The sequence below is a fragment of the Corythoichthys intestinalis genome, chromosome 14, assembly GCF_030265065.1.
Source record: "Corythoichthys intestinalis isolate RoL2023-P3 chromosome 14, ASM3026506v1, whole genome shotgun sequence".
Classification (NCBI taxonomy): Eukaryota; Metazoa; Chordata; class Actinopteri; order Syngnathiformes; family Syngnathidae; genus Corythoichthys; species Corythoichthys intestinalis.
Genome location: NC_080408.1, coordinates 29,165,641 through 29,177,345, shown reverse-complemented (window position 1 = coordinate 29,177,345; position 11,705 = coordinate 29,165,641). Strand labels below are relative to the sequence as shown.

Genomic DNA, 11,705 nt, shown 5'->3' with positions numbered 1-11,705 from the left:
ACAATGACATTCTCCTGTTTCAACAAGCTATCCTTTACCAATAGCCCTGTCTTTCTTATATATCCTCTGGTTGTCCGACGTCTCTTACCGTTCTTGGGGGTAATTTAGTTAGCTTTGTGTAGCGATCGCAAATGCTACTCAGTGACAGCCAACGAACACATTTAATTTTTTCATTGACAACACATCTTAATTCTATAATTTATTGACACTTCCCCCTTAAAAAAGTTGTTTTTTTATATATATAACAGAAACGGTAACAGTGGCAGTCAGATACCATTGTAATTCTTTTCAGGTCATTCATTGTCAGACAGAAGCAGTACGGCACAACGTTACGCTAAAAAAATAAGTTAAAAATATAAAAATGGCTTACCTCTTTGTCCTCTGAAAGACCATGCCAACCCAACATAATGTTTACTGCATATGAAATGTGAATGGATTCGCCGAGCTGGTGTTAAAAGTCCGCGCAAGTTGATTCGGTCTTCAAACTTTTTCTTCCCGAGTTTTTGGTTTCTCGAAACGTATGATGAAAACAGCCTTCATGTGTCGTAATGTCTAGAGTCGTTTCTACAAGTTCCAAAAAAGCAATGCGTGATCGGCATGTTAGTTTTTGAAAGATTACCGGAGAAAAGTATCACAAATTACGTTGTGTCTTTGTGAGGGCGGGTCTATAATGTCCCACTTCGGCTTTACTTCCGCTTTACGATGCGACTTCACGGTCTAAGAATAGACTGCGTGCGGTACGCAATTCTAAATCAGGCTGCTTAGGTAATACTTTTCGCCAAGATCGTCATCCATTGAATATAGTGCGCGCGCCGGTGTTGTGCCGATGTATTTACCCCAGTCAAAAATTGTATCCCCTGGGTGGAGCCATATGGAGGTAGATTTGTGTCTTTGTTATTTAATTTTTTAAAAAGTTGCTTCAATCAAAATATATATTTTTAACCCCCCAAAAAAGTCGCTTTAACGTGTTTGAATGCAAAAATAAATTTGAAACTCAAAAAATGCACGTGAAAGCTGTTTTTGTTTGATTGATTTTTGTTTTTGTTTTTTTGATTGAAGCAACTTTTTTGATAGAAGAAATGTTGGTTTGTGTTTGGGCCACATTTTGGCTAGGACATTTTTGTCTTTTTTTATTCAATCAAAAAAGAAGTTGCTTCAAAAAAAAAATTTTTTTCAAAAAGAAAAAATACTTCAATCATAAAAATTTCACTCATAGAAAAAGTTTTTGAATGCGTAAAAATATTTGAAATTATAAAATTTGCATTTGAACACTTAATTTTTCATTGAAAAAGTTTTCATTGATTGAAGCAATCCTTTTTGTGTTTGGGCCATATTATGGGCAGGACATTTGTGTCTAAATCATTCAATCCCCAAAAAAGTTGCTTCAATCAAAAAATTATTTTCAATCAAAGAAAAAAACTCATTTGAAAAATAAAATTGCCTTCCCCGAATACATAAATATATATTTTTAAATTACAATGCAAATGACTGTCTAAGGTGCTAGTCACATGATCTGTTCGAAAAACAATTTTGAACCATTGTAAAATAATTTTTTTTTTTTGTTCATTTCATTAATTTTTGTATTAGTTTTATTGCTTTACAACTTTTATATATATAGGAAAGTCAATTACATGTAATGACACTCTTCGACCACCAGGGGGGCCTGCCCCCCCTTAAAATCCGCTTATGGTTACAAAGTGTCCAGAACAGTATTTACAGTGGCATCGCTAGGGGTGTTTTAGAGGGAATTCAGCCCCCCTAAAATATTCCTAAGCCCCCCTAAATAATTTGGTGTTGTTTTATTTAAAAAAACAAAAAATGCTGACATATTCACTATGACGTTGCCAGTTGTATTGAGTTCATTTTGTCTACACTTATAAAATATGATTTTTTTTCTTTTATCTCAGACAATTGTTTGAGGTTGTTTTTTTTACTTGACATGTTTGGACGACTACTTCCGGAAGTAGTCCCCAAAACTTCAGGTAAATAAAACAACAGAAAAAACTATTAGTCTGGGTTAAAAAAAAAAAATCATAATCATTTGCCCGGATATTAGTTTTAATCAATAATCATACAACATGTCATTATTAACGTAAATATGATCATAAATCTGTCAGTTTCTCCTTACTCCATAGAGTAAGGTAGAGAGCCCCTTCAGTGTGTCGCTATCCAATCCATTCCACTTGTTCATATAGAGAACGACCAAGCTGCATCCAACATTGCCACAACCAGAATGGTAATGAAAATTACCACGTCAGCCCTTTTTCTTTTCTGGTCTAATTGAATGTAAACACAAATGAATGCTGTACGTTTGGATTGTTGCTTGTCCACGCCTGAAAAGGAAATAAATACATAAAATACATAAAACAATTTCCAGCAACTGTGGAAAATTAGCCACCTCCATCTGTATACAAAGAAGAAATGTCATGTGATTAAATGCTTAAATCTCCAAATTCTTTATAGATATGGATGTAAAACAGTCTCGAATCTTGGTTAAAAGCAAAAAAAAAAAAAAAAAAAAACGTACACGTAGCATTTATTTTGCGTAAATATTCCGAACAATGACGCTAGTCAGTTCGGAAAATTAGCCCACGCCATGTATACACAACAAGCTTTTTCCGTTGAAAATTCTTGAGAATACATGCTTAAATCACCAAATTCTTTATAGATATGGATGTAAAACAGTCTCGAATCTTGGTTAAAAGCAAAAAAACTGTGTAGGTAGCATTTATTTTGTGTAAATATTGCGAACAATGAGGCTAGTCAGTTACGAAAATTAGCCGCCTCCATGTGTAAACAAAGAAGAAAATTCCTGTGAATACATGCTTAAATCACTGAATTCTTTATAGATATGGACGTAAAACATTCTCGATTCTTGATTAAAAGCAAAAAAACTGGGCAGTTGGCAATTATTTTAAGTAAATATCGGAACTAACGTCAAGTCACCTGAGTGTTTTCTGCAAAATATAAATAAAGTGGTACCTCGACATACAATCAGGTCGACATATGATCCTTTGGACATCCGATGTAAAATATGACTCGTCATTTGTCTCGACATATGACGACAGCGTCGCAAGTTCATTGTTTTCCCACAAGATGGACGCACGGCGGATTTTCTTGTGAGAGAAATTAACATGGGTCCCAAGAAGGTTAGTGCAGGTGGTGAAAAAATGTTATAAAAAGTGATGTTCACCATTTAAATTAAGGAAATGATAGAAAAATATGTGCTTGGTGTGCATGTGAGTGAACTGGATGTCTCCTCCCTCTGACCTTCGTTCGCCAGTAAGTTAAGGTGACAATAAAAACCCTTTTTAAATTTCCATTTATTATTATTTCGATTTGTATTTATACTGTAATTCCTTTGTTTTGCTATATGTAATTGCTACTGGTAACTATAACTGCAGTATTTATTAAGGATTTAGAATAGGTCTTTATTGTCATTGTCAACAACAGAACATTGTGTACAACGAAATTGGACGTGGCACTCCAGTGTAAACATACTGTATGTATTTAATAAAATAAAATAAATAGGAAAATAAATGCTCTACAGCTATAAGTGAATAATTATAGCTTGTTTAGACTGAAATATGTACATGAGGGAAATAGTGCTATGCTGTCCTAATTTAGCAGTGTCATTTGTGCAACCCCAAGAATAAAATAAGAATTGGGGGAAAAAATATATAAATATAAAAGAAGTCCAAGTAATGTGCCAACCAAATTAAAAAGTGTTAAAAAGAGTTTTTGAGGAGTTCATAGTTTTTTTGTTTATGGTAATAATGGCCCTGGGAAAGAAGCTGTCTCTCAGCCTGTTAGTCTTTGTTTTGTGGGGCCTGCAGCGTCTGCAGCAGGACAAAGAGGTGGTGGCCGGGATTAGAAGGGTTCCTAATAATTCTAACAGCTCTTCTGTGGTAGCAGGTGCATGCGATGTCCTCAAGACTGGGCAGTAGGGCAGCCAATGATCTTCTGGGCTGTGTTGATGACTCTCTGTAGGGGTCTCCGGTCTTCTGCTGTGCACCCAGCATACCACACCATAATGCAGTATGTCAGTATGCTCTCCACAGCGGCTCTATAGAAGGACACCAGCAGTTTCTGTTCCAGGTGGTTTCTCTTGAGCACTCTCAAGATGTGGAGTGGCTGCTGGGCCTTTCCTACCACTGCTCTGGTGTTGGCAGACCAGGATAGGTCATCAGAAACGTGCACACCCAGGAGTTTGAAAGAACTGACTCTCACTACACAGTCCCCATTGATAGTGCGTAGGTTTTTGGGCTGTGGAACGAATTAATGAAATTATAATGTATTCATATGGGAAAATCCCACTCAACATACAACCATTTCAACTTACAAACCAGGTCCTGGAACAAATTAAATTCGTATGTAGAGGTACCACTGTAGACTTTAGTTGCTTGTAGCTCTTAACTCATTTACTGTTGTCGACAGTTATAGACATGAAATCTGTTTCAACTGGGAAGGTTGGCACTGAGTTGACATTTTTCGCTGCCGTTGACAGAGATAAACGTCCAGTCCAATTTGAATGGGGGGCACTCCCAGTCAAAATAGAATGGACGTCAATTGCCGTCAATGGCAGACAATGAGTGAATATTTCAAAATAAATACATTTTAAAAACCTGATATTTTTACCCGAGTCTGATCTTGTGTTTAACAAATGACTGTGAAAAGATTACAGGTTGGCCCCTGCATCCTTTGATTTTTCTGAAAGTGGTCCAATCTTGTTGGCAAAGCGATTACATACTGTAAATTGTGTCAATCACTCATTTATTTTCTTTATACAAACTAAACAACAAAATCGAATAAGGAGGAGGCAGACTGAAATGAATCAGTTTTCTTTATCAAACAGTTCATAAATACAATCCAAATGCAATTTCAAAGAACACTCTCTTGTATGACAATTTACAGTTTCAATGGGAGTTTGTGTTAAAAGGAGACTAAGCTGTTATGTGTGTGGTTTCTTTACAAAAATAAACGAGACAACTTTACTACTTAACAATAACTCAAGTGCTAATATGCCTCTCCAAAACACAATACAAACGGACACTTAAAGACACTGATTAGAATAATTGCTAACTAGCTTAGCGCGCCGTGCTAAGTAGTAACGTCTCATCAATAAAGAATACGAACAATATAATTGGCTCCAACAACACAAAAGACAATCTAACTCTCGACACTTCGTAATACTGTATTATTGATTAAGCGACCCAATCTGATTGTAGCAGTGAATTCTCTCTCTCTTGCTCTAATCACTTGTATGTGTGCGCAGCCTCACATTACACACAAACAAGAACTGAAACTGGACTGCTCATAGTTGCCGGCAACAATGGATTTAATCAATTACAGTGGGGCAGATAAGTATTTAGTCAACCACTAATTGTGCAAGTTCTCCCACTTGAAAATATTAGAGAGGCCTGTAATTGTCAACATGGGTAAACCTCAACCATGAGAGACAGAATGTGGAAAAAAAAACACAGAAAATCACTATGTTTGATTTTTAAAGAATTTGTTTGCAAATCATGGTGGAAAATAAGTATTTGGTCCATACCAAATGTTCATCTCAATACTTTGTTATGTACCCTTTGTTGGCAATAACGGAGGCCAAACGTTTTCTGTAACTCTTCACAAGCTTTTCACACTGTTGCTGGTATTTTGGCCCATTCCTCCATGCAGATCTCCTCTAGAGCAGTGTCGTTTTAGGGCTGTCGTTGGGCAACACGGACTTTCAACTCCCTCCTCACCCCGTGGCGTCAAAATGATAACAAAAGAACGGGGAGCAAAAATCTCAGAACCACACGGGGGACCTAGTGAATGACCTACAGAGAGCTGGGACCACAGTAACAAAGGCTACTATCAGTAACACAGTGCACCGCCGGGGACTCAAATCCTGCACTGTACACGTCCAGGCCCGTCTGCGGTTCGCTAGAGAGCATTTGAATGATCCAGAAGAGGACTGGGAGAACGTGTTATGGTCAGATGAAACCAAAATAGAACTTTCTGGTAGAAACACAGGTTCTCTTGTTTGGAGGAAAACGAATACTGAAATTGCACCATACCCACTGTGAAGCATGGGGGTGGAAACATCATGCTTCGGGGTTGTTTTTCTGCAAAGGGACCAGGACGACTGATCTGCGTAAAGGAAATGGGGCCATGTATCGAGAGATCTTGAGGTAAAATGTCCTTCCATCAGCAAGGGCATTGAAGATGAGATGTGGCTGGGTCTTTCAGCATGACATTGATCCCAAAGACACAGCCAGGGCAACAAAGGAATGGCTTCGTAAGAAGCATATCAAGGTCCTGGAGTGGCCCAGCCAGTCTCCAGGTCTCAACCCCATAGAAAATCTGCGGAGGGAGTTGAAAGTCCGTGTTGCCCAACGACAGCCCCAAAACATCACTGCTCTCGAGGAGATCTGCATGGAGGAATGGGCCAAAATACCAGCAACAGTGTGTGAAAAGCTTGTGAAGAGTTACAGAAAACATTTGGCCTACGTTATTGCTAACAAAGGATACATAACAAAGTATTGAGATGAACTTTTGGTATTGACCAAATGCTTATTTTCCACCATAATTTGCAAATAAATTCTTTAAAAATCTAACAACGTGATTTTCTGTTTTTTCCCCCCACATTCTGTCTCTCATGGTTGAGGTTTAACCATGTTGACAATGACAGGCCTCTCTAATATTTTCAAGTGGGAGAACTTGCACAATTAGTGGTTGACTAAATACTTATTTGCCCCACTCTAGCTGTTGCAACCTTAGTCATAAGAAAATCAGAAATTACGATAAGGATATGCATTGGAGATACTTTCGATCAACGGAGACAACTGAAAACAAAACAAAAAAAGAATTGACAGACGGCAAAGTTGACCAATTTCTCCTCGACGAGTGATGCACTTTGAGTTCTCCTATATTACTAATGACATTTGGAATATGAACAAAGTTGGCATGCTCGTGTTACATCCTTACCATGTGGGTCCATTGACCGGAGCAAAGATAGCGTCTTTACCTTGATACATGTGGTAGGTAATTGAAATCAAAATAGATTGAGGAATGAAATGATCTTTGTGGATGCTGTCAATGCATTGCCAAATGAGACATTTCTTTGCTATATGTTGAGAAAAGTAGTTCCAAAAGTATCCATCCCGTCAAGGTGTTTTTTGTTGTTGTTTTTTTAAAAAATCACTACAGCCTAAGGAAAGATAACACAAAACAACGGCTCCTTTCATGAAATGTTCAAATCGTCCTAGAGTTCACGGTTGTTTTCCATTATTTATATTTCTTTACAATTTTACATTTTTAGCTTAAAGCGGAAGACAACACTTTGATCAAGTGCATGCCAGTGGAAAGAATACTAAAGGGACTATACGGTGTTTGTCACTTATTTAGTTGCGATTGCCCGGCCTGCAGTGGAACTGCAGCTCGTGCATGGCGCACATGCTTGTATGAGCACAAACATGAAGCAAAAAGTGTTTGGCCCATTACATCACCACCAGAAACGTACAAACACTTAGTTACAAGTCTTATGTGGGTTTGAAAAGTGTTTTTGCCAAGAGGAGACTAGGCAGAGGCTCGGTGAAACACGGCTGCTGCCGTGGAGTCTCACACGTGTACAGGTGTGTGCTCGCCCAGAGTGTTTGACACCAAATTTCTCTTATTGAAGGAAAGAAAAAGGGCTTTTGGGGGCAGTCTCAGTTAAAATGTCAGGGCTCTGTGTACTCATCAGGGCACTGGTGGAGCATGCATGGAGTAGAAAAGTATTTTAAATTAACTCAAATAAATCCCATGTAGCCCTTTAACAATTTGAAAAAAATACAGAATTTCAGTTGTATGATGTGTAATAGTTGAGACAAACGTCAATTAAAGCCAACATTTCCAGTAAGTAGATCAAATTGCTGTCAATGTAAATTATTAAATGCCGCAATTGTTTTAGTCAAATGGGAGCATTTCAGATAGCCAAATATTTGACAGTTATTACTCGAAGTATCTGAGATAGCTTACTTACTCACTTAGTACCATTTTAATGTGCCTTGCAGCCAAAAACTGATAAGCACGTAGCCTACTCCGGCATTTTGACAGATCCTGACTGGCAGTCCACAAGTTAAGTCCAGAAAAAAGGAGTATGAAAGTCCTCACAAAATGGCTTAGCTGTCATTTTTTGTGTTTAAACAATATTTTCTCAATTGTAAGTTCTAAGAAATTTTTGATCTTCATTTGTAGTCTCAGAGATATCATCTTTCACATGGAGGTCATTCATCCTATTCATTTAAATTGTCACTTCTATTCTCAACAGCACAAACAAAAAAAGACTACAACATCTTTAACAGGTGCACACTTCAACTGAATGTTTTCTTTTCAGTGTGTGTCTTTGTGTGCATGTTTAAATTTGATTTGACAGAAAATCTTTTATCACAAATTAAGCAGGCAAAAGGTTTCTCTCCAGTGTGTGTTCTTGTGTGCAATGTTAAACTTGACTTGACAGCGAAAGTTTGACCGCAAACTGAACAAGCAAAACGTTTCTCTCCAGTGTGTGTCCGTGTGTGTGCTGTTAAATTTCCCTTCCTAGTGAAACTTTGACCACAAACGGAGCAGAAAAAAGGTTTCTCACCAGTGTGCGTTTTTGAATGCGCTGTTAAAGTTCCCTTTTGAGAGAATTTTTGACCGCAAACTAAACAGGCAAAAGGTTTCTCTCCAGTGTGTGTTCTTGTATGCAAAGTTAAACTTGACCTATCTGCAAAGCTATTACCGCAAAATGAACAGACAAAAGGTTTCTCTCCAGTGTGTCTTCTTGCATGTGTAGTTAAAGTTCCTTTTAAAGAAAATCTTTGGCCACAAACTAAACAGGCAAAAGGTTTCTCTCCAGTGTGTGTTCTTGTATGTTTTGTTAAGCCCGACTTGACAGAAAACATTTGACCGCAAACTGAGCAAGCAAAAGGTTTTTCACCAGTATGTCTTCTGGTGTGTTTCGTCAAACCTGACTTTACAGAGAATCTTTGGCCACAAATTGCGCAGGCGAAAGGTTTTTCCCCAGTGTGTGTTCTTGTGTGTTCTTTTAAACTACATTTCATAGAGAAGTTTTTACCACATATTGAGCAGGCAAAGGGTTTCTCTCCAGTGTGCGTTCTCGTGTGCATTATTAAAGTTGACCGATCAGAGAAGCTATTACCACAAACTGAGCAGACAAAAGGTTTCTCTCCAGTGTGCGTTCTTGTATGAGTTGTTAGACTTGACTTTTCAGAGAAGCTTTTTCCGCAAACTGTACATGCAAAAGGTTTTTCTCCAGTGTGTGTTCTTGTGTGTATTCTTAAAGTTCCCGCATCATAGAATCTTTTGCCACAAACTGAGCAGGAAAATGGTTTTTCTCCAGTGTGCGTTCTTGTATGTATTGTCAAACTTAGTTTTACGGAGAATCTTTTACCACAAATTAAGCAGGCAAAAGGTTTTTCTCCAGTGTGTATTCTCATGTGAACGTTCAAATTCCCTTTTAAACTAAATGTTTTCCCGCACTGAGAACATTTCCAGCATTTGTCATCTTTGTGACATGTCATGTCACCTTTAGACTTTTCATCATCATCACCATCAGGAAAATCTAATCTGAGGTCTTCACTGTCTGATAGTGGAGCCATAATGCTGTTGGCTTGAGATTCAGGTCCACAGTGCTCGCCGTCACTTTTTGTAGAAATGTGATGACTTGAGTGGCTGCTTGGAGATTCTGCGCCTGTGTTCTGCTCACTTGGACCCTCATCCTCATCTTCACTCTTAAAAGGGCAAAAAGTGGCATTATACTCCTCTTTGAAGTTGGGAAGCTCTGGCTCTTCCTCTTCTGTGTACAGGGGCTCTGCTTTGTCTTCCTCTTTTACGATGGGGTACTCTTCTTCTTCCTTTTTAACGTTGAGGAGCTCTGACTCATGTAACTCAGGGTGAACATATTTTTCACCGATGTCTGCAGGACACAAAAACACATACATGTTTGCATTGCAGTCACGTTTCTCCATGCCATGACTTCAACGTTGTAGGTTATATTTTACCCATGAGTTGATTTTGCGTCATAACCAAATTTAAATTTCCCCATTGAAATAGAAATTTGGGGGGGGGAATTAAACTGTTCTTAGTACTAGTACTGGGAAAGATTCAGCGTGATGAATTACTTGAAAAAAAAAAACAATCCCATAAATTTTTTTTAAATGCATTCTTCACGGAATTTTCGTCCGTCACCGCCCAATTTCCTGCTACATTGCGATTACACCAGCACTTGTATTACTTTAAGACCTTTCAAATGATCTTTTATATTTCTATTTGTTTTAGTAGAATATGAAAGATGTGCATTTTATTTCACTGTTTTCGGACTGCCACACCTGTTATTTCTCGCGGCTGCTTGCAAACCACGTCCAGCTCTTGACAGCTCTGACGCTTCTTCTCTTTGCTTCCACAGAGTAGTTCCTCCACAGATTCCGCTGTCGGCCTCGCGCACATTTTCAATACTTTTCCACTCTAACACCAGACGCAACTCTTTGTTAGCGGCTAGTTAGCTAAGCTAACTGGGCCGAGAAGCTTCGACGCTCACCAAGGCGTCTAACCCGGAAAAGAAGATATAACTTTTAAGGTCGTAAAGTGGTGATAGCCGTACTAAGTCGAGGCTTCCGTGCGTTCAGCACTAACTGCGGAAGAAAGCCTGATCCCACAAAGTAAAATGCGCCCAGTGAAACAGATGTCCACCGGAAGTTGTATCGCAACCATCGACTGTGACGGAAGGCTTATTGTGGAGGTGATATCGATTATTATACGCAACTCCTTTGGCATGGATTTCATTCAGCAAACATTTTGAATGCTCAAGACCCAAGAATCGAGTTTTTTTTCTCTCGATAGTAGCCGTTTTCAATTGTGACTTCTCTTATTTTATTTGCGATGCACCCCTATACATGATGGTGTATTGGACTGGTCCGCAGTGTTTTTAACATATCTTTGGGAGTTACAAAGAGTCCAGAACAGTATACAATATTTGATCAAATGACTGGCGTCGTTAGGGGTGTATCGGGGGTCTTCAGCCCCTTTAAATAATTTGGTTTTATTAAAAAAATATATTTAAAAAATCCGGACATGTTCACTATGAAGTTGCCAGTTGTCTTGAGTTTATTTTGTCTACACTTATAAACTATGAATTTTTCTTTAATCTCAGACAATTGTTTGAGGTTGTTTTATTTACCTGACAGGTTTGGACGACTACTTTCGTAAGTAGTCGCCAAAACGTCAGGTAAGTACACCAACAGAAAAAACAATTAGTCTGGGATAAAAGAAAAATTCATATTAATTTGCCAGGATATTAGTTTAAATCAATAATCATATAACCTGTCATTATTAAGGTAAATATGACCATAAATCTGTCAGTTTCCCCTTACTTCATAGAATAAGGTAGAGACCCCCTTCATTGCGTCGCTATCCAATCCATTCCACTTGTTCATATATAGAATGCCTTGCCTAGTACACCAGACTCACCGCTGTTCTAGCTATTGAGTCTGGCCACCATTCACGCGGATACAATTTCCAGGGCGGAGCAAGCCACAGCAAACAGACAGCGGAGTGGACCAATCAGCGACGGGCAGGGCAGACGTGACGTTAGTAAAACGACGAGAGCAGGACGAGGGACTTGCGAGTGGAAGTAAACATAGAGGAGAGCGGAGTTTATTCAACATGGCTAGAGCGAG

At 38.5% G+C, this 11,705-nt stretch overlaps 1 protein-coding gene across 1 annotated transcript; it reads right to left on the bottom strand.

The window, feature by feature from the left end:
* Positions 1-6,727: 6,727 nt before the first annotated feature.
* LOC130929748 (gastrula zinc finger protein XlCGF26.1-like) lies at positions 6,728-10,661 on the bottom strand. The gene is made up of 2 exons (XM_057857198.1): positions 10,359-10,661; positions 6,728-9,946 (listed from the first exon to the last, which is right to left on the bottom strand). The coding sequence occupies exons 1-2, from the start codon at positions 10,474-10,476 to the stop codon at positions 8,340-8,342; spliced, it is 1,725 nt and encodes a 574-aa protein (XP_057713181.1). The 5' UTR covers positions 10,477-10,661; the 3' UTR covers positions 6,728-8,339.
* Between the last annotated feature and the right edge of the window lie 1,044 nt (positions 10,662-11,705).

Bases quoted from the DNA above. Each gene is read 5' to 3' on its own strand.
- LOC130929748 (XM_057857198.1), bottom strand. From the start codon at position 10,476: ATGTGCGCGAGGCCGACAGCGGAATCTGTGGAGGAACTACTCTGTGGA. The intron at 9,947-10,358 runs GTGTGGCAGTCC...TGTGTCCTGCAG, and splicing joins GCAGCCGCGAGAAATAACAG to ACATCGGTGAAAAATATGTT.